Source organism: Protopterus annectens, chromosome 12.part0, assembly GCF_019279795.1.
Source record: "Protopterus annectens isolate FY-2018-M chromosome 12.part0, PAN1.0, whole genome shotgun sequence".
NCBI lineage: Eukaryota > Metazoa > Chordata > Ceratodontiformes > Protopteridae > Protopterus > Protopterus annectens.
Window position 1 is genome coordinate 147,106,552 of NC_056746.1, and position 21,594 is coordinate 147,128,145.

The 21,594-nt window shown below is 35.4% G+C and overlaps 1 protein-coding gene across 1 annotated transcript in view; it reads right to left on the reverse strand.

Moving 5' to 3' along the window:
- BMERB1 (bMERB domain containing 1) overlaps nt 1-21,594 on the reverse strand; it is a 1,463,618-nt gene that overhangs the window by 687,352 nt on the left and 754,672 nt on the right. Inside the window, exon 2 of the mRNA XM_044089171.1 lies at nt 17,628-17,751. Within this exon, the coding sequence (XP_043945106.1) occupies nt 17,628-17,751 (124 nt within the window). The remainder of the gene's footprint in view (nt 1-17,627; nt 17,752-21,594) is intronic.

Consider the following 21,594-nt stretch of genomic DNA (forward strand, 5'->3'; position numbering starts at 1 on the left):
TATAATATAGACCCTCCTCAACCTTTTTCCTACTCTCACTACAAATCACAATGTCATCAGCAATCATCCTAGCCCATGCGGACTCCTGTCTGATCTCGTTTGTCAACATGTCTATCACTATTGCAAATAAGAAAAAGGCTCAGAGCTGATCCTTAATGCAATCCTACCTCCACCTTGAAAGCATCTTTCACTCCTACCACAGACCGCACTCCTGCCACACTGTCCTTGTACATATCCTGTACAACTCTTACATACTTCTCTGCCACTCCTGACTTCCTCATACAATACCACAACTCCTCTCTAGGCACCCTGTCATATGATTTCTCTAAGTCCACAAAGACACACTGAAGATTCTTCTGACCTTATCTATATTTCTCCATCAACACTCTCAGAGCAAACATCGCATCTGTAGTGCTCTTTCTCAGCATGAAACCATAGTACTGCTCACTAATCATCACCTCTCTTCTTATCCTAGCTTCCACTACTCTTTCCCATAACTTTATGTTGTGGCTGATCAGTTTTATTCCTCTGTAGTTACTACAGCTCTGCACATCACCCTTATTCTTAAAAATTGGTACCAAAACACTACTTCTCCACTCCTCAGGCATCCTCTGACTTTCCAAGATTTCACTAAACAATCTGGTTAAAACCCCCACTGCCATATCTTCTTAACACAAGCTTCCACAGATATGTCATCTGGACCAACAGCCTTTCCATTCTTCATCCTCTTCATAGCTGTCCTTACTTTCTCCTTGCTAATCCATTGTACTTCCTGATTCACTATCTCCACATCATCAAACCTTCTCTCTCCCTCTCATTCTCTCCATTCATCAACCCCTCAAAGTACTCTTTTCATCTGCTCAGCACACTCTCCTCGCTTGTGAGTAAGTTTCTCTCATTATCCTTTATCACCTTTACCTGCTGCACATCTTTCCCAGCTCAGTCCCTCTGTCTAGCCAATCAGTACAGGTGCTTTTCTCCCACCATAGATTCCAACCTTTCATACAACTCACCATACACCTTATCCTAAGCCTTTACCACCTCCCTCTTCAATATGCACCTCATCATCTTCTACTCCTGTCTACTTTTTTGATCTCTCTGACAATCCCACTTCTTCTTCTTCTTCTTCTTCTTCAGCAACCTCTTCCTCTGTATAATCTCCTGTACTTCTTCATTCCACCACCAGGTCTCTCCAGGTCTGGGCGGCATAGTGGTGCAGCGGTTAACATTGTCGCCTCACAGCAAGAGGTTCTCTGGTTCAATTCTCGACCTTCTGTGTGGAGTTTGCATGTTCTTCCTGCATTTACGTGGGCTTCCTCTGGGTACTCCGGTTTCCTCCCACATTCTAAAGACATGCGTCTGGAGCATTTCACCCTGGGCCTCCACTGAAAATAGGCTCTGTGGAGCCTAGTTGGTCTTTTCCAGTCAACAAATGTTAAATAAAAATAAATAAAAAATAAATAAACTGTCCTCCTTCCTCAGTCCAGATGTCACACCGAGCTCCTTTCTAGCTATCTTCCTTACCATGTCTGCTGTAGTTGCCCAGCTATCTGGTAACTCTTCACAGCCACCTAGTACCTGTCTTGACTCTTCCCTGAACTCCACCTTACAGTTATCCTTTTTCAATTTTCACCATTTGATCCTTGGCACTGCTCTCACTCTCCTCTTCTTGATCGCCAACGTCATCCTTTAGGCCACCATCCTAGGTTGCCTAAATATGCTTTTCCCTGTCACCACTTTACAGTTTCCAATCTCCTTCAGCCTGGCCCTGCTGCAATGGATATAATCCACCTCTGTGCATCTTATATCACTCTTATACATCACCCTATGCTCCTCCCTCTTCTTAAAATACATATTCACCACAGCTATCTCCATCGTTTTCACAAACTCCACTACCATATGACCTTCTGCATTCCTCTCTTTAACACCATACCTACCCATCACCTACTCATCCCCTCTGTTCCCTTCAGCAACATGCCCATTAAAGTCTACTCCAGTCACCACTCCCTCACCTTTGGGTACACTCTCCACCACTTCATCCAACTCACTCTAAATTTTTCTTTCTCATCCATTGAACTAACAACATTCATCATCATCACACCATCAATTTCCAGCTTCATAAGCATCACTCTGTCTGACACTCTTTTCACCTTCAAAATACTCTTGACATACTGTTCCTTCAGGATAACTCCTACCCCATTTCTTCTCCCATCCACACCATGGTAGAACAATTGAACCCTCCTCCAATACACCTGGCTTCACTCCCCTTCCATCTGGTCTCTTGTATGCATAACATGTCAGCCTTTCTTCTCTCCATCATATCAGCTATCTCTCTCCCTTTACCAGCCATACTGCCAACACTCAAAGTTCCTACCCTACCCTTCCACACTCCTACCTTTCCTCCTGCCTCTGGGCATGCCTTTCTTTTCTTCTTCTCCTTTGGCCAACAGTAGTCCAGTTTCCACCAGCACTCTGTTGATTAACAGTACTGGAGGTGATCTTTGTTAACCCGGGCCTCAACCGATCTGGTAGGGAAAAAGATTCCCTACAACTTGTGTGTCTGGAGGGTGTTCCTGTATGTCAGACAGAATGTGATAGGGGGCGGAGCCTAGAGGGCCAACTGAGAGCAGTGAATTTTGAGAGCTCCATAAACTAGTATAATAATATAGGAAAATTTTATTATTTTCAAGTTCAAAATGTCAGAAATCTATAGATAAACTACTAAACTATATAAATATCAGTTTTGGTGGAGATAAATAAAAATGTTTCTGTCAATTAACTTGGAGAGATATTAAGTCACTGAATATGAACAACTCAATGAATTCTCATCCAGATGCTGCTTTGGAAAAAGAACTGCAACTGATGACATCTACATTACAGGAACTATTTTTGAAGATGGATGGCTTTAAAAATGACTTAAAAAATCTCATATTAAATTCTCAAAAACAGGCCGATACTCTTAAGGCACAATTACAGCAACACGATAGAAAATAACAAATGACATTGAAGGGAGACTCAAAGAGGAAGAATTCCAAAAAGAATTTCTGCTTAAACAGAATACATGGCTGCTTAACAAAATAGATGACTTAGAAAACAGGGAAAGGAGAAAACATAAGGATCTTTGGTCTGCCTGAAAACACTGAAGGAGAAGACATTATTTCATTCTTAACCTGGATTCCTGAATTTTTAGACTTGAAAGAGGGACTTTCATTTGGAATTGAAAGTGCGCATAGAGCACTGAGGAAACCTGGTTCTAACTCAACAAATGCTCCAGCTAGATCCATAGTTATAAAAGTTCTTTCATTTCTGGACAAGGAACTAATATTAAAATCTGCTTGGAGAAAATCACCCTTAAAATACAATCAAACCCTGATACGGTTTGACATTGATTATTCTTCCAGAATACTAGAATAAAAGAAAAAAGTGTGGCCAATAATAAAACTGTTGAAACAAAACAACATTAAAGCACAGCTGGCCTTTCCAGCCAAGATAAAAATACATTTTGCCAATGAGATGAGAACCTTTAATGACAAAGAAGAAGCTACTATAGTCATCAAAAACAACAACATAATGTCTATCCCAGACGAAATGGAATGGATGGCCCCTAGTCTTAAAAGAATAAAAGAAACAAATCCTTGGACTAATGCTAGAGAGAAGAAACAAAAAACTGATTCCAAGATAGCTGTCCCAAAAAAATAACTCTTACAACTACATCTCTCAAAGTATCAACTGATATGGTACATCACTTGTCATCTGTTTTTATTTTCTAAAAAAAGGAGGCTTTCTTAAACAACTGAGAAACAGTAATGACTTATTCAGAATGTTCAAAAAGTCCAATAATTCTTCACAAACAAAGGTAGGTCAAGATCTGTTACTATTTACATTATATATAAGCCAAACAAAACAACATATAATACAAACACAGACGTTTCTATTCCCCTACTTGAACTCAGTGAATACTTATCTTGTTCATTTTTCATTGATTTTACTTATAATAATTTAAGTAATTAATTAACTAATTCAACCAGGTACCATTCATCAGAGTTCAGATACAAATGTAACAAATTAACATCATATATAATAGCAGTAACAGTAGAGTGTTTTGAAAAAAAATGCTGTCATGGAGACTAATGCCTTCTTCAGTTAAAGTATGATTTAGAAATGTCATGTATATCCTGGTTAAATAATAGTAGCAAGCTCTTAGTACAAATGTCATTGTTATTCTGTCTGAATATAGTTAATATCAGTTATGGCAGGTATCATAGCTTCGAGTGCTGTTTGATCAATCCTGATATGGTGTACATAGATGCAGCTGTGTCTGGCAGCTGTTGTATGTTGCCGTTTTCATCTCCGGGAAGCTGTGGGATGTGGCTTGTGATCAAGGTTTACTGATGCTTGTGTATTAAGAAGAGACATTTGGTGTTTTAGCCTTGATCCAGGGGAAGGGGGTGGATAAAACTGTGATTTGGGATATTTTGGCAGAGAATAGTTTGTTTATACATCTGCTGAGTGAGAGGTAGGAAGGCTGGAAGAATGTGTTATCTCTTGTTGTGGCAGCTTGTTGGGAGGTTTTTTTTTTATCTGTTTGCTCTCCGTTCTTTTACTAGCTGCTGCCTCGCTGAAAGGGAGGGAATTTAGGCTTCAAGTTGCAGTGAAGTGAAGCTTTGCTTCAGGCGCATCACGAGCCTCTGGTATGCAGTACACAGACACACTAACAGAAACAGATGCTCCCAGGTTGCTATGGTAACGGAGACAGAGTGATGATAATGCTTAATGACTCTGAGGAGCCACCAAAATGATTCTTGGCAATGAAGTTTTTGGTTTAAATAAAAAAATTATATAATAAAAGGACTGTTTTAAACCACATGTACACATATTGATGGTCTCCCAACATTTTGTGTAGCTCATTAAGTTGATTCTTGATTAAAATAAATAAATAAATAATAAGCGCAATTTTATATTTAAAATGTATTTTGGTCCAAACACATTAAGGACTTACAGAAGAGTGGAAGTCTGAGTTATTATGAAAGACTAAGAGCACTTGGTCTTGAACAGTACCCTTTGCAGTGGTCTGGGAGGTGAGCTTGCTTGGATGTGTTGGGCATATGGGGATAGCTGATTCTAGGGATGTTTGGGATTGCCAGGAAGTGCTAGAGACTCATCAGATTTCCTTCATAGAAATATCTGTGGGAATGGAAGGCGTGTTGAGTGGTTCACTGGCAGAGTGGCCACTGCATGGAACAGGCTGGTAAAATGGAACAGGACAAATATTGGTTTGGATGTTTTAAGAACAGCCTGGAAACACACCACATGAACTAGTGAATGGTATTCTGGCAAAACTGGATGTGGATTGTTGCCCGTGCTTGAACTACTGATATGTGTGTATGTAAGGATGGAAATATAACAAATAAGAAACTAGAAGGGTCTCATAATTTAAGTCTATGGACTGTATAAACACGCTTGGAAAGAGCTAATAGCAAGAATAAGCTCTACAGCTTGCGGTCTCTCAAATAACTAAGCAACAGCCAAAAAAAAAAAAAAAAAAAAAAACACACACACACACAATAGTTCTATAATGTATGATTTTAGTAAATCTAGACACAAAATATATAATCATCATATAAAATGAAGCAGTCTGCTGAAGTTATATATTAAAGATAGGATTTAATAACATGGGCTTGTGTGTAAAAACACTGTCTTAACTTGTCATAAATGACATACACTACATTGAACATCAAGGGGAAGCATGATGATTTTCTTATATAAGTAAATATGCATAACAAGTCATGTAACTGCTTTAACTTGAATTGTAGTTTTTGTAACCCATCTTGACCATATATAATGGGTCTATATTATATCACTAAATGCTTATGTTAGTGAACGGTGATTAATTAACCCCATGTAAGCGAAAGCTTACAAAACTGAACTGTCAGAACAGCGATTTTTTTCTAGGGAAAAAAATAGCTGTTCCAACAAAAAAAAAAAAAAAAAGAAAACACTTCGCCCCCCACCCCCTGATGTGGGGGCTGTGCCCCCACACCCCCCTACTTAAATATACCAACTCTGAGACCACACTACAGTGCCAAAAATGGAAAACTACCGAAGCGGCCAAGCAAATTCTTTCCCAGGGAAAGAATTTGCTTACATGCCGCTTCGATATTTTGCCATTTCGGTGTTTACAGCTCGACCAAGTCGCATTCGCTAACCTGCATCTTCGATCAGCTGATAGGAACCCTATATAATACTTAAGCAGTTACCAAGATAACTAATGCTTTATACATGACATCAAACTGACAAAGTTGTTCAAGAGAAACAACAGAAGCCTGAACTTGAAATGTCACAGAATGTAACAATCATATTCTGAACAAATAGTATTAAATTGACAATAGACACTCAGTTTAGTAACATGGGCTTGTGTATAATAACGCTACTGTTTTAACTTGTCATAAATGACATACACTACATTTAACATCAATGGGAAGCATGATGATTTTCTCATATAAGTAAATGTGCATAACAAGTCATATATTTGCTTTAACTTGAATTGTGGATTTGTAACCCATCTTGACCATACATAATACTTAAGCTGTTAACAAGGTAACTATTGTTTTATACATGACATCAAACTGACAAAGTTGTTGAATGGAAACAATAGAAGCCTGAACTAGGAATATCACAGAATGTAACAATCACATTCTGAACAAATAGTATTAAATTGATAATAATCAGTCAGTTTAACCTTTGCTGTTTATACAAAATAGAATGCTGCCATTTAAATCTAAAACCTTTCTATATATGCCATAAAATGGCAATTTATGAATATGGGAAGGGAACTTGTGATCATTAATCACAATAAGTGAATTTGCTGTTTATAACCTATAATTTCACTCATTTTATAATAAGAAATGACAGATATGACAATTCTTATGTACAGCAAATGGGGGGAAGAGGGATACACTGATAATTAACATGCACTAACTTTCATCAGTGTTCACATAAAACAAACTTGATGCTTTAAGTAAGTTAGCAACAAACAAAGTGATTACTTAAATGCTGGCAAACAATAAAATATAACTTCTGATATATCCAGTAAAATACATTGTATTATAAACATTAGTTATAAATATTATTACCATCTATTTATATTAAACAATACATTTTGAAATACTTCATCAGTAAGGGTGAATATGTTAAATAACTGTGTGCTATAATCTTTTACTGAGGTTTTATATATGATACATCCTAATTTACTATGATTGAATTGCTTGTCATCTATCTTTCATGTAAATGTTAATTGCTTATACAATAAGTAGACACTTGTATTAGAATTCTGTCTAATCTACAACAGTACTATATCTGTTCAAAATAATATAAATATTGCTTATTCCTATTAAAATAGTCTCCATATGATAATTCAATTTATGGAACTCAGATGTTCTGGATTGTCAAGGTATGAGTGATAATCTGATAGACTTAGTTTTATCCATCAGATTAGGAATGATTTTCATTTCATGGCTAGTGTGGATCTTAGTTTGGTTAACATTTATTAATTTAAATTTATTTCACAAAAACATTTTTAGTATGCCTGACCAAAACATTACTTTATTGGTAAACACTCAAAGTATAAAACTGATAATTTCCTTTAAAAGCTCAAACATATACTTTATACTTATCAAAGGAAAATGTTTAATAGTCACAATAAATAAAAAAAATACATACTCTAAATAGCCTAACATGGATTTAACTTTATTATGTTTAAATACCAATGGCTTAAACAATCCTAGCAAGAGATCAAATCTACTGAAATATTTAAAACTGAACAAAGCACAAATTGTCTTCCTTCAAGGAACTAATTTCAAACAAATGACAATTACAAATGGAATCCTAAGGAATATATGATATTGGCGCAATCCAATTATAAGACAAAGACAAAAGGGGTAACAATTTTATGGAAAACAAATGTGATTAACCCAGAAATCATTTATAAGTATGAAGATAAAGAAGGTCTTATGGCATTAGTAATAGTTAAATATAATAACAGAATATGGACCCTAGCCAATCTATACTGGTTTCCAGGCATTGGAACAGGAACTGTTAAAAAACACTTGGATTTAATTTCCAATAATTATAAAGGCAACTTAATATTAGGATGAGATTTTAACTGTATATTTGTTATTTCTGAAACTACAAATAAAAGACTGCTGCGTTACATCTGCTGTATCAAAAGCTTTAAACAAGTGGGTAGAATCATTTCATCTTGTATATACTTTCAAATTTAAAGACTTCCCATCAAGATCACAGATTTGGTACCCAAACTAGACTAGATAAAGTATTTGCTACCCATGACTTACAGTCTAAAATCGATAATTTCTCAATCAATCCCTGCCCGTTTTCAGACCACAATTCATTGATACTAAAACTTCAAAATGGGTGCAAACCATTAATCTTTAACTCCAGAATTCCAGCATATATAACTAAAATTAAAGAGTTCAAACCCTGGTTATTATCTGAATTACAGTTCTTCTTAGATATTAATTACACCACAGTGATTAATAAAATAATGATATGGGACTCACTAAAAGCTTACATATATGGTAAAATGCTAACTTGGTATAAAACAAAAATCAGAGAATGGGATTCTGAATTATTAGCACTACAATCCAAACTTTTGTCAGTAAAAGCTGAAAAAAAATCAAAATCATTTGGAGATGAAAACAAAAGTAGATGTATTAAACAATAAATACAACAACATTCTAACACATTAAACTAGTTTAGCTTTAGAAAAACTAAGAATTAATACCTTCGCCACTTCTCATAAATATCTACATAATTTATCCACAAGAATAAAAATACAATCAAAAGCTAATAACATTAAAGTATCTTCCATGAAAAGAAAGGGAAAACTGTCTCAGATAGAGGTGACTTTCTTGATGCCTACAGAAATCACTATATGGAACATTTCCAAAAGGAAAATATACATATCGATCAATTAAATCTAGATGAAAAATGTTCTAATATATAAAAATACCAGAAAAATTGAAACTAGATCTGCAAGCACCCATATCCTATAAAGAAATTACAGATACAATAAAAGAGGGTAAAATAATAAAGCTCCAGGTGTAGATGGCATAATTATGGAAATATATAAACTTTTTCCTTCAAAGATACTATCCCTCTTTCATAAAACTCTATTAGAAATTTAGTCACATGCTTTAATATTACCCTCTTGGAGATATTCCTTCATAGGTTCATAGGTTCATACTAGGCTATCTGCCCTAGGGCATTTATAAGCCTAGCCAGAGTGTGTTTGGCTTTCACCACCCATTTTAAATTAATTTTGCTATGCCCTTTTTCAAGGTTAGTATACTGTGCCTCTGTCTAACAGTGACACAGAAGTGATACCCGGGTAAACCTACGATCTCCCATCCACTCATCAAGATTCCTCTTGAAGAGAGTCAATGAGGGACTCTGCCTAACCTGGACTGGGATTTTATTCCAGAGTGAAGGGAGCCTCTGGGTTATGAATCTGTCCCTCCAGCATGTCCTATTTATTTCAGTGCTGAGGTTCAAGTCTCTCAAGCGTGTAGCTCGATGGGATTTGGATTTTCTGAGGTGCAGCATGTCCATTAATTCCGGGTTGGACATGGCTTTATACGTCAGGCACAGATCGCCTCTGAGCAGGCAGTATGCCACTGAGTAGAGCTGGAGTTTCTTTAACAGGGCAGCATATGGCATCTGTTTGAGCCCTTTGATCCTCTTGGTGAGGTACTTTTGGGGTCTTTCCAGTTACTGCAGGTGTCTGGTAAGGTACATCCCAAAAGGGGCATCACGCCAATCCTAAAGGAAAACAAATCCCCAAACCTCTGTACCTCATCTAGACCTATATCATTATTAAATAATTACTATAAGATATTTAAGGCAATATTAACTAACAGAATGAAAATACCACTACCCAAAACAATAAATAATGATCAAACTGGATTTATATATCATAGACACGCACATAACAATATCAAAAAGATAATTTCTCTTATAGATTATGTTAATAAAGAAAATAAAGAAACACTCATACTTGACTTAGACATAGAGAAAGCCTTTGATTCCCTAAATTGGGGCTATTTATTCAAAATCCTAATGCTATTTTAATTTCCTGGATCCTTTGTTCATCTCTTAAAGAATATATATATATATATATATATATATATATATATATATATATATATATATATATATACAAATAATTTAGCATATGTCAAGTTAGGTCCTTTTACCTCTGAATCTATACATATAACAAAAGGCACTAAACAAGGATGTCCCATGTCACCGATTCTATTTTCTCTGGCTATTGAAATATTGGCAGATTCAATTTGTAACAATATAAAAATCAAAGGAATAGATGTTTATGAACAATACAATTCTAAAGTAATGCTATTTGCTGATGACATATTACTAACATTATCTAATACAAAAAAAGACATGAGAAGAATTAGATATATTAATTGACAAATTTCACATGACTTCAGGACTCCAGTTCAATAAATTAAAATAAACATTTTATTTTTAAATAAAAAAAAGAACTGCAGACTAAGGGGGAATCACATCATAGGGAAACAAGACTTTACCTTAAAATATCTAGGAATTGAGTTATGCAAGGATAATAATGAATTAGTCTAAAAAAACTACAATAACATCATCAATGCAATTAAAATCTCTGTGGAAAAATGGAACAAAATAATATTAACATTTGAAGATAGACTACATTTAATAAAAATGATTTTACTGCCCAAGATCCTATATATAGCCTTGACAATATAACTGTTACCAGAAAGGAATATACTTAAATAAATACACTCATGCCTAATAACATTTTTATGGTTTCCCAAAAGAAACAGAATAGCTTTAATACATCATATCAGATCATGGAAACAGGGAGGATTAAACTTTCCTGATATAGAAACATATATAAAAGCATCAATATCAAAAACTATCTCAGACTGGATAACTTGAAATTACTCTGCAAACTGGAAAGAATTACTAACTGTAATATCAATAAATGAATTTGAGTTACAAAAAAAATTTCAAATAACAGATAAAAACAATTTGCCATGGCACACATTATGTATTAGTATGCAATATAACATAACTAAACCCACTAAAACTCGTATGATTAATTATTACATTGACTCATTTAGGAAAATTATTAATGCAAATATAGATTTAAAAATCTGATTTGATCTTTTAACACCATTTATAGTCACAAAGAACTTTCCACATAATATATATAGAGAAATTAATTCCTGGGAACAGAAATGATTTGTTTGCTGCCTCCAATGTATTAAAAAACTAAAAGTTTTAGATATGCAAGTAATAAAAACAACATACAAAATTCCACAACAGGACTGGCTAACTTTACAGAGTATTCTGTCATATTTGCAAGATTTAAGTAGAATAATTAACAATTCTTCATTTAAAGAAATACCTAAATTTACAAAATACATATATGAAATCATATCTAATGACTTTGACATGGGAAACAGTATTTCAATTTTTTACAAAATATTGATAAACTATAAAACAACACTCAAAACCTCATATTGGAAATTTATAACAAAAGCTCAATACAGTTAGCTAAAGATATTAAAACAAATATCTTATTATCAATAAAATATACGTCTTTTACCGAATATTGGAAAGTTTTTAATTGGAAATGCTTGCACAGAGCATTCTTAACCACAGACAGCATCAGTAAAATTAGTTCTTCCATAAAAGGAATATGTTTATGTGAGCAAGTACACAATGCAGATTGGAACCACATTTTCTTTGATTGTGTTAAAATTAAGCCATTTTGGAATGGTATTAACCTTCTAAAAGCTTTATTTAATGAATCATTTTATTTAACTAAAGCTCTTGTATTATTAAATGTGAACAAATGTCCTCATTTGAATAAGTCAAACATGTAATTAGTATGGACTATACTTGCAATCTCAAGGAAGTGTATAACAAGAAGATGGAATACAAACACAATACCAACTTTGGAAGTCTTCCACAGCCTACTGAAGACCACAATATTATTGGAAATTAAAATTAAAGAACTAAGAATTTATCCAAAGCCATTTATCAGCAACCCTTGGGGAAAAGTCTTATCGTTGATTGACACTATACACTAATTGATCAGACTCTGATAATGGATTGGACATACTTATAAAGTAAATGTATACATTACGATCTGTTATAGTGTCAGGCTAATGTAAATAGTGTACATAGTTATTTAAGATGTTATGTATAAATACTATGGAATTCATTCAAATTTATTTGAAAAATAAAAAAAAATTTTGAGAAAAAAAAAGAATGTGATGGGGTGTCTCTCATGTCACAGAAAGTGTAGCATGACAGTTGTCACCCACCCCATCCTGTCTACAAGATAAACAGCCTAAGTACCTCTTGAGTAGAAGCCATATATCATTTTTACAAGAAAATTTGAATGCCCCACAATACTCAAGTAATGTTGTCATTAATTAATCATGTCTGCAAAGTATAAATATTTAACCTAAGTACTTTACAGATGACCTATCAGCATGACACTATATCTCTCTATCTATCCATCCATCTACCCTTTATTGACTGAGAAACCCAATATTACAAGTAATGAATAAATAATGCAAACATCAGAAAAAAATATAATAAAAATTACCAGTACATACAATTTGCAGAAAATAAAATATGAATAAGTACACCATGAAAATAAAAAAAACTATATGCAAAATGATAACTAAAATTGCATGAAAGTTCAGGAAGGAGATGTTATACTTCATGTCTTGAGTGATGTTTTTGCATGGAAATTAGTAAATCCAGAGCAAAGGTAGCTTATAATTAATTAATTTTCAGGGTCTTATCTGAAATATTGGCAAAATGAAAATTCTTCAGCGCTTACCGGCACTTTACGAAGGCAAACAATTCGACATTTTCCCCACCAATTTAAACAGAAGCCATTATAAATATACAGTTGAAAAGAAAGAATAAATATTAGTCCTGAGTTCATTCCGCCAATATTTACAGGCCTCTGGTTGTCTGAAAAAATACCGCACAGAGCCTGTTCCTTCAGAATTAAGAAAGAAAACGTATATCAAGCAGAAGGTGATAGCAAGAAACATAAATAAAGAAGGTAGCTGAAATATCACAGTATAGCCCCCCCCCACACACAGGTTAATGTACCACCAGCTGCATAGTCTTTCAAACCTCTGACCAAATGAGCCAGTAAAACAAAAACTAAGTAACAAAGTTCTAGTGGCTACAGAGTAAAACTAAACACCTAAACACACAAAGAAAGCCTGCACTTGTGTAACATTATGCCAAAAAGAGTAGAAACATTTAATGTTATATAGTTTATTACCAGAAAATGGCGGCAACGGTGGTGCAGCGGTTAGCGTTGCCACCTCACAGCAAGAGGTTCTCCAGTTCGATTCTCGGCTGGGGTGCCTTCTGTGTGGAGTCTGCATGTCCTCCCTGTGGTTGCGTGGGTTTCCTCTGCGTGCTCTGGTTTCCTCCCACATCCCAAAGACATGCAGTAGGTGAATTGGGCACTCCAAATTGGCCCTAGGTGTGTGTGTGTGTGTGTGTGTGTGTGTGTGTGTGTGTGTGTGTGTGTGTGTGTGTGTGTGTGTGTGTGTGCCTTCTGTGGAAGGTTGGGCGCCAGGCTGGCAACTCAACACCGTAAAACTCCATTGCCAATCATGAGAGGACAGATGATCCGCTGTGGCGACCCCTAACTGGGAAAAGCCGAAAGAAGAAGAAGTTTATTACCAGAAAATTTACATTTTAGGAACCTTGAGCTTTCATGCCAGAGTAACATCTTTATATAAATATGCATCTTATACAAATCTTTAACAAAATATGTTTGGAACAGAATTATTCAATAAAAAATCTACAATAAAATATAGTGAATATCAGAAAAAATGGAATGTTCTACTGACAAAAAATTCTGGAAAGAGGGGCACATGGCTCCATGTGTGGTGACAGTGCCAACACCTCACTCAAGTGTGGCACAGATATGAAGAATATTTTTCTATCGCTTAGGATTGGCTGCCTATAGTTTATGATTTCTGGATATTAGGCAACAAAGACATCCATAATATCTCTAGAAAAAAGACTGTTTCTCTCAGCATTTATTGTTAATAAATGCTTCATATTATACCTTTGGAATCAAACTGGTCCTCTAGAGTTTCCTGTACAGCAGTAGATGTTAATGTTTACACAGTCATTAAGGTCTGAACAAATAAAAGCCAACCAAACAGCTTGAGGGCAAGAGGGCAAGAGACAGAGGATGAGCCTGGGCTGTTTTGGTAATGTAATTTGATGCCCCACTGTAAAGTATTTAAGTCACTTCTTTTTTGTGTATCATTGAAAAATCAAATAAAAATATAAAAAAAAAAAAAAAAGTTTCTCGCTGGAAAGCTGTTGGTGAGAAAATCACTGAACTTTAAACCGAGCAATTCATCCCCACTAAGAAAAGTCAAGTCAGGTAGGAAACAAGTTGCTGAACAAAAATGGCCACAAAAACACAATGATGAAAAATGTACCTGTAAAGCATTTTTGCAGGAGTACAAGCAACTCTGTACCTCTGTATGGATGCAAGCCCTCAGCTCCCACAGCTCCACAGTCACACAAACACAAAGAAGAGAGTAATCTCACAAAATGAAGGACTCTGTGTTGGTACACCCATAAAAATTGCACCAGCAGTGATTAACCCTAGAAAACAATTTAATGCATTTTGTGCATTGGGGTCAGTGGCTCAGAGACTTGAATCTTGGGAAACTGAAGACATACCACTGAGCTCAAGGATATACTTGACCCCTATCAAGTATAGACAAAGAGAAAGGGATAGGGGAATCCTAAATGAAAGACCTGCACTGGTTGAGTTTTTAATTGAATCTAAAATAGAAATGGCTGTTAGAAAAGGATAATTATTATGGCATATAAAATACTGCAGTGGTGGTGCTGCGGTAGCATTGTCGCCTCATAGCAAGACGTTGTCCCATTCGATTCTCAGCTAGAGCGTCTTCTGTGTGGAGGCATATGTGAATGGGGCATGCCTTCGTTGAAGGTTGTGCGTCAGGGCTGGTAACCCGGTACGTAAAAATCCACTACCAATCATTAGCGAACCGGAGTTCCGCTGTGGTGAACCCTAACCGGGAAAAGCCGAAAGACACAAACATTAGAGCATATAAAATATTGCATGATAACTATAGGAATGAGTCAGAGGAGGTCAGAAAAGATTGATAAGATGAACTAGATAAGCAATTTACAAAGAAACCACCATAGGACATATGTATGGCTCCCAAATATGCAACAAAATCTAGAAGATTTAGGATTTTTGACTGGAACTGTTTGCATAGATACTTTTAAACCCCAAGTAGACTCCAAAGATTTTTTCTTCAGGTAGACTGCAAATGTTGGAGGTGTAGTGGGGAAGAAAGAGGTACCTGGGAGCATATGTCCTCTGTGTGTAATGAGTTAGTGCACTTTAAAATTCCCTACAGAGTATTCTGTCAGGAATACTGGGTGAGCAAATGGGTGCAACTAAGCAAATTATTTTTTGAGCTGGGATACAGGATCTCAACTGCCTACACATACTAAAACCTTGTTAAGTTAAATTCTGGTGGCTGTCAAAAAAGCAATTCCTAGAAAATGGAAATCAAAATTTAAACAGCTATAACTGAAGTATTGAATATTGTAACATAGGAGTAAATTACTTAGGAAAAAATGGAAATTTTAGGAAAATATATGCAGAAAAAATGTTTTGGAAGGAATGAGATTTAAGAGAAGGCAGGGACTGAACAACTTGTGTAATGTTGCTTTGATTATATGGTACAGAACAATATATGTGCTGTATAATATTTGTAAATGTGAGTGTGTTAGTTAATATGGTTTAAATACTTTTATATAATTGTAAGTTTGGCTATGGTACAAGTGATAATTCAATAAAGTCTGGTGTATATTACAAACCATATTTCATCAAGCAGATGTAGAAGTAACCCAATATATAGAAATATGGAAATATGTCATTTGGCAGACTACTGCTGCCATCTTGATCAAGGATTTGCAGATTATGAAAACTAGAAGAGAGATGGGACTACAAATTATAGCTGCTTGGGGCATAACAACATTGAGATTAATATGGGCTGTCTTCATTTAAAGATTAACTAGGGACATCTCCTTGCTTCCTTCAAGATGAATCTTAATGATTTGATGGGTACCTGCAAGTTCATTTCCATCTTGACATGATTTTCTCTTCTATAAGTAGGGATTACATTTTAAGGGTGGGACTTACTTGCCTTATATTTCCCATTGTCCTTTTACATCAAAACAGAGGAGGTGGGGAGAATGCATTTTTCATTACTTAAACCATGAGTGAGGATGTGAAAATGTGGATGGGGTTAGGTCATGCCCTGTCTGAGCAAACAATCTATCTTCTATTATAGTTGGCTAGTACCTGTAAAAGATACTTACAGTATTTCAGCAGGTGCAGTGTTTATTTATTCATGGAGTAATAAATGGCTAAACTTTTGTGGCAGATAAAAAAAATCCTCAAAGCAGCATGCTTGGGTAATCACTTGTTTTATGCTAACATGAATAAAAAAAGGAGATTTCTCTGATTTCAATAAAATGATGTTATAAAATATCACACCTCTTTGTCTTCTAGTGCTTAAAATAACTTACCTAAAGGTATGCTTCTTCTTGGGTTCGAATATGGGTCACCATTGCTAATCTTTCACTCCTCCTATAACACTCGCAAGATTCAGGTTGCAGAAAACAAAATCTGAAAATTCACTTTGCTTGCTGACTCATACTCACCAGTGCAACTAACTAAAAAAAAAAAAAAAATTGGTTGCCAGTAACTGAAAGGCCAACCTACCTTCTAGGCACACTATTATAAAAGTATTACAGGATGACTACTGCCTTACATGGAAGAGAAAACACTCATTCAGAGAACAGTCGTACTCACTAAGAAACAGTTAAGAAAATATTATCTCCTTGAGCAGGCCCTCTTTCAAAATAGTTGCAAGACAGCACCCCTTTCCCAGACAGGGCCCAGCCTTATGGAACACATTTCCAACCAATGATAAAAGGCCAAGATTCTCTCCCAGTGTATGTCATTATTGTCAGAACATCTCCACAGTGAAATATGATGTAATTACTTTAGGGACAATAGATAACTAGATTGCTCAATTCAAACACAGTTCCAACCTCAGCACTAAAGTTGGGCCACTTTGTTTATCTGATGCATATATTATATATATGATGCAGAGTCGTGCAAAGATCGGTTTCAGTATCAAAGAATAATCAGAGCTGTAACTCAAGCATTCGATCTTCTTTTTTAAACAAATAACTTAGACTGTATGTTTTATCCTAACTATGTCTTATTAATGTAATGTCGTGTTAGATCAGTAAATGTTATGGCATCTTGTTTCTGGCAAACAAGGCATCTTCCGACCCAATACTGATGACTTTACTGCACATTGGCAATTCAAAAAGCATCAAAAATACTGGTACAAAGTCCAAAATTAACAAAGATTAAAAAATCAACTCAGTAACAAACAATGCCTTCTGCATGCCATGTTAGTACTTACATGAATCGGAGTTCAGACTCCCTTCTCACTAAGACTTCACGAAGTCGCTGTATTTTTGCCATCTCAAGTTCAATTTCCTCAGGTGTCATTGTCATGTCAGCCATTGAAATTATATCAAGCTGATCTGAAAGCATTAAAGTAGGAAAAAGTGAGTGTAGGCAGATGCATTGAATTCATTTAGCACACACATATAATGTTACAATTCAACTCTATTACAACTTGCAAATAATAGATTTGTATAACATTGCCATTTCCTTGACATCTGCAATCTGTTTCTAACAGTGAAATGTATCTGTCTGTTTAGCCTGAAATAAATTTGACTAGAAAAATCACATTCATTCAGAACAGGCATCTGGTAATTTCTATTTATTTGTTTGTTTGTTCATTTACTGACTTTTTTCAATTTTAGTAGGCATAACATTAGATCTTCAAAATATTTGAGCAATCGTGATTATTGGAAATATTTCATTTTTTCTGCAGGCATTTTGCTCAGAAGCTGGGAAGACTGAGCACAGAATTGATGGTTAACAGTTCTTGTTTATTCAGTATGATGTCACAGCGCTGTCATTAATGTCTTGGAGACGTTACTAGGCATGAACATCTTGAAAAGGCGTACATGGAGAATGAGCTGTTTATGCTCACATTAACCTGCTCAGAGCTATTAATGACATCACTATGATCTCATAACATAGAATAATTATGGGTCTACATAGATGGCATAAAACTTGGCATATATGCTTGACCTTTTGTAAATAATTTTTATATTATAAATTTATACCAATACGTTGGGACAGCCTTTTGATATGTTGGCATTCAACATGCCAAGTTCCTACACTGGAGAAGAATGAATATCAAACATAGCTCTTCTTCTCTAAAATTTTATTTGTAGAGGGGCAAACACCCCCCCAAACCTATATATACTAAATCTGAGATTGCCATTCCTCAGAGAGAAAAAGGAATATTCCTAGGATTGGCCATCTCAGACTTAGAATATGTAAGTCCAGTTTTTTGGCCATTCAGTCTCTATATTATGGAACCTGCTATAGTGGATCTCCACATTTCAAATTGTTAGCACACTTTAGTAAAATATCTAGATGATAAGTTTCAGGAACATATTATATGACTAAGTTGTTATGTAATGTTCTAGCCAAATCCTACAATTTTAACTGTGACTGTAGAGAAATAGGTGAAAATGCCAAGTCAATAGTTCCTACAGTAACCAGTAATATTAGAAGATAGAATATCTCACAGTGTATCACAACATCATGGCTCTGCTATTTAGGAGGAGTTAGGTCAAAGAATCCTTCTACTGAGGTTGCTGATAAAGCAATTGAGTTAAAATCACTTTCCTAAAATTATACCAAGTTAAATATAGCAGAACTTGAAAATATCAGATATATTATTTCAGCAAAAGATTTCAAGATTATGACCATCACAATTACAAGAGCAGACTGAGGAAAATATTTATACACGTTGTATCATACAGATTTTTTTAGTAAAATGTGCCTTGTCTTTAAAGCCTGTGATGATTCTGTGCTTTTTACCAGCTTAAGTGTGACAGTGTTAATTTCTACAACTGAAAGCAGATAATATCATCCCCTATAATCCATCATTATTAATAAATCATAGGAGGAAGTCTTTTTTCCATTTTGAGTCTTCCTCAATATGTCCACCTAGCATTGAGAGTTTCAAGAATACAAGAGATGGATTATTTTATAAATTTAAAATATGCTGCTTTTAACATGGCATGTACTCATGTCCAGCAGATTGTGAGTTGCTAATCAAACAATCGGACTTCTTACATACAATTAATGGTAAATCCTGAGTCTCTGCATGGGAAATCAAAGCAAAATATTGCACAAAAATCTCCTTAATTTTAAATCCTAAAATCCTAGCAAATGAAGTATAACAAATTTGTTTAAATTATAGCTAAATAGGTTTATTTTCTAAAATCTGACAACTTTATCTTAAGATGTACATGTTATATAAAGATAAGTAAAAATGTCATCAATCAGGATATGGCATTCTATATTTCATGTAATGTTTTGATAAATTACTTGTTTTTTTTAAATTTTGACAAAATCAGTCATATTTTCATAAAAAGCAATATGATTTAAGAACTACAGTCCAAATATATAAATAAATAACACACTTCCACCAAGCGTGATTCAGCTACAGACTATGTTTATAGTGGTAGATTTATACAGTGATATAAACAGAAATAGTGCATTTGACAGTTTTCTCTAGGAAAAATGTATAGAAGCCCACAGCAAACAGCCAAGACAACAGCAGACAGCCAATCAGTTTGCATTCTTACAAAGTGATCATTGACAATTTCTTTCACAGTCCAAGTTGACAAAATTCTCCAGATTGCCTGTAGAAACATTGGTATTTCCTGGAATTACTCCTGTGGTGTATCATTTCAACTTCCCAAGGCCTGCTGCTGTTGCAGCTGTGAAATAATAAGGAACCTGATTTGTGGTGGAGGACCCAGGAAGGGTGGAATGTTTCCCTGTGCTGGATAGCTAGGAAATATTTGTAATCTTCTGAAAATTCCAGCCATTTCTGAGACTATTTTGTCAGGTTGGTAAATAATTTGGCATTTCTGTATCCATGCTGAACCTCTCGGAAGGGGAAGGACTACGTTTGGAGAGATGAGACCTCCATCCTGAGTATCGTAAACTGTCTAAAAGGTTGACCTAACTGCTCCATGTATCTGTATTTGTAGCTACTTTGATGGTCTATGGAGGACTGAGGTGTTACCACCCTCATGACCTTAGACTGCTGAGCAGAAGTTAGCCTGACAGCTGGTCTCTAAGAAGTGATAATGTATATATTGTCTATGGAATAAAGAGGCCCTAAAATTATACAAGTATACATAAGGGTTTGATCAAAATCACAGGTCAATAATGGGGGAGCGTGTAGGTGGGAGCAAAAGCAAAGTGTTAGTTTGTATTTACAAGGTCAGAAAAGCACAATGATTTTCTCTTTTCTGTAAGTATTTGACAGTGGAGAACTTTGACTCCCCTACAGTGTACCATGAACATGATACATGGACACTAAGCAGCCCAAGTCATTATTAAGGATGGCATAAGTGCACTTTGTTAAGAGTTATGCAGTTAAAAGTGGAAGTTAGTTATGCCAAGTCAGAGAGCTTAACACTCGAGAAACTGCATATGCTGCTGTTGTTGTCTTTTTTATAATCTGGGAAACAGTAGGATGGATGCAACATCAGATTATAATAAGGATGATTTTGGTACCCAGTAGGATCCTACAGCTTCAGAGGATTCTGTGGTTAGTGCAGGAGTATGGCACTGCAGCTACATTTGCTGGGTATTGCATGTGGTTTATCTGTTTTCTTAATTAAAGAAACAACGCATTTCCTTATTTAAAAACATAACCAGATATCCCATAGTATCATCCCCTACCCATAGTCTTAATCTTCATGGTTTTCACCAACACATCTCCACCCCTACTAGAATAAACAAAAACTCCTCATCTGGACCCATCATTGACTGGATCCTTACTTCAGTTCCTCACCTCCATCGTAATCATGGTATACTTCACAACTTACTGAGTGACCACTCTCCAACCTTCATACACAGATTTACCCAACACTCACCTAAAGACGCTACTTACAGGGTATGACAAAACCTTACCCACTTCGACCCAGACAAGTTTAACTCCAAACTATCTAGCATTAATTGGTCCTTCTTCTATCACCTCCCTCAAGATGAGGCAGTAAATTTCCTTGACACACTTGATTATGTTGCTCTGTCTAGAAAAATCAGAATCAAATCCAACTGCGCCCCCTGACTAACAAAACAATCCTGCTCAATCATACATAAAAGAGAGTAATAATAAAAAGTCCCCTCTCTTACTGCAGACATACAGAGAGCTCAGAAACCTAGCTAAAAAACTTGTCAACAAAGACAAGAGAGCTTTTTTTCCCCTCTAACCAAAGTAG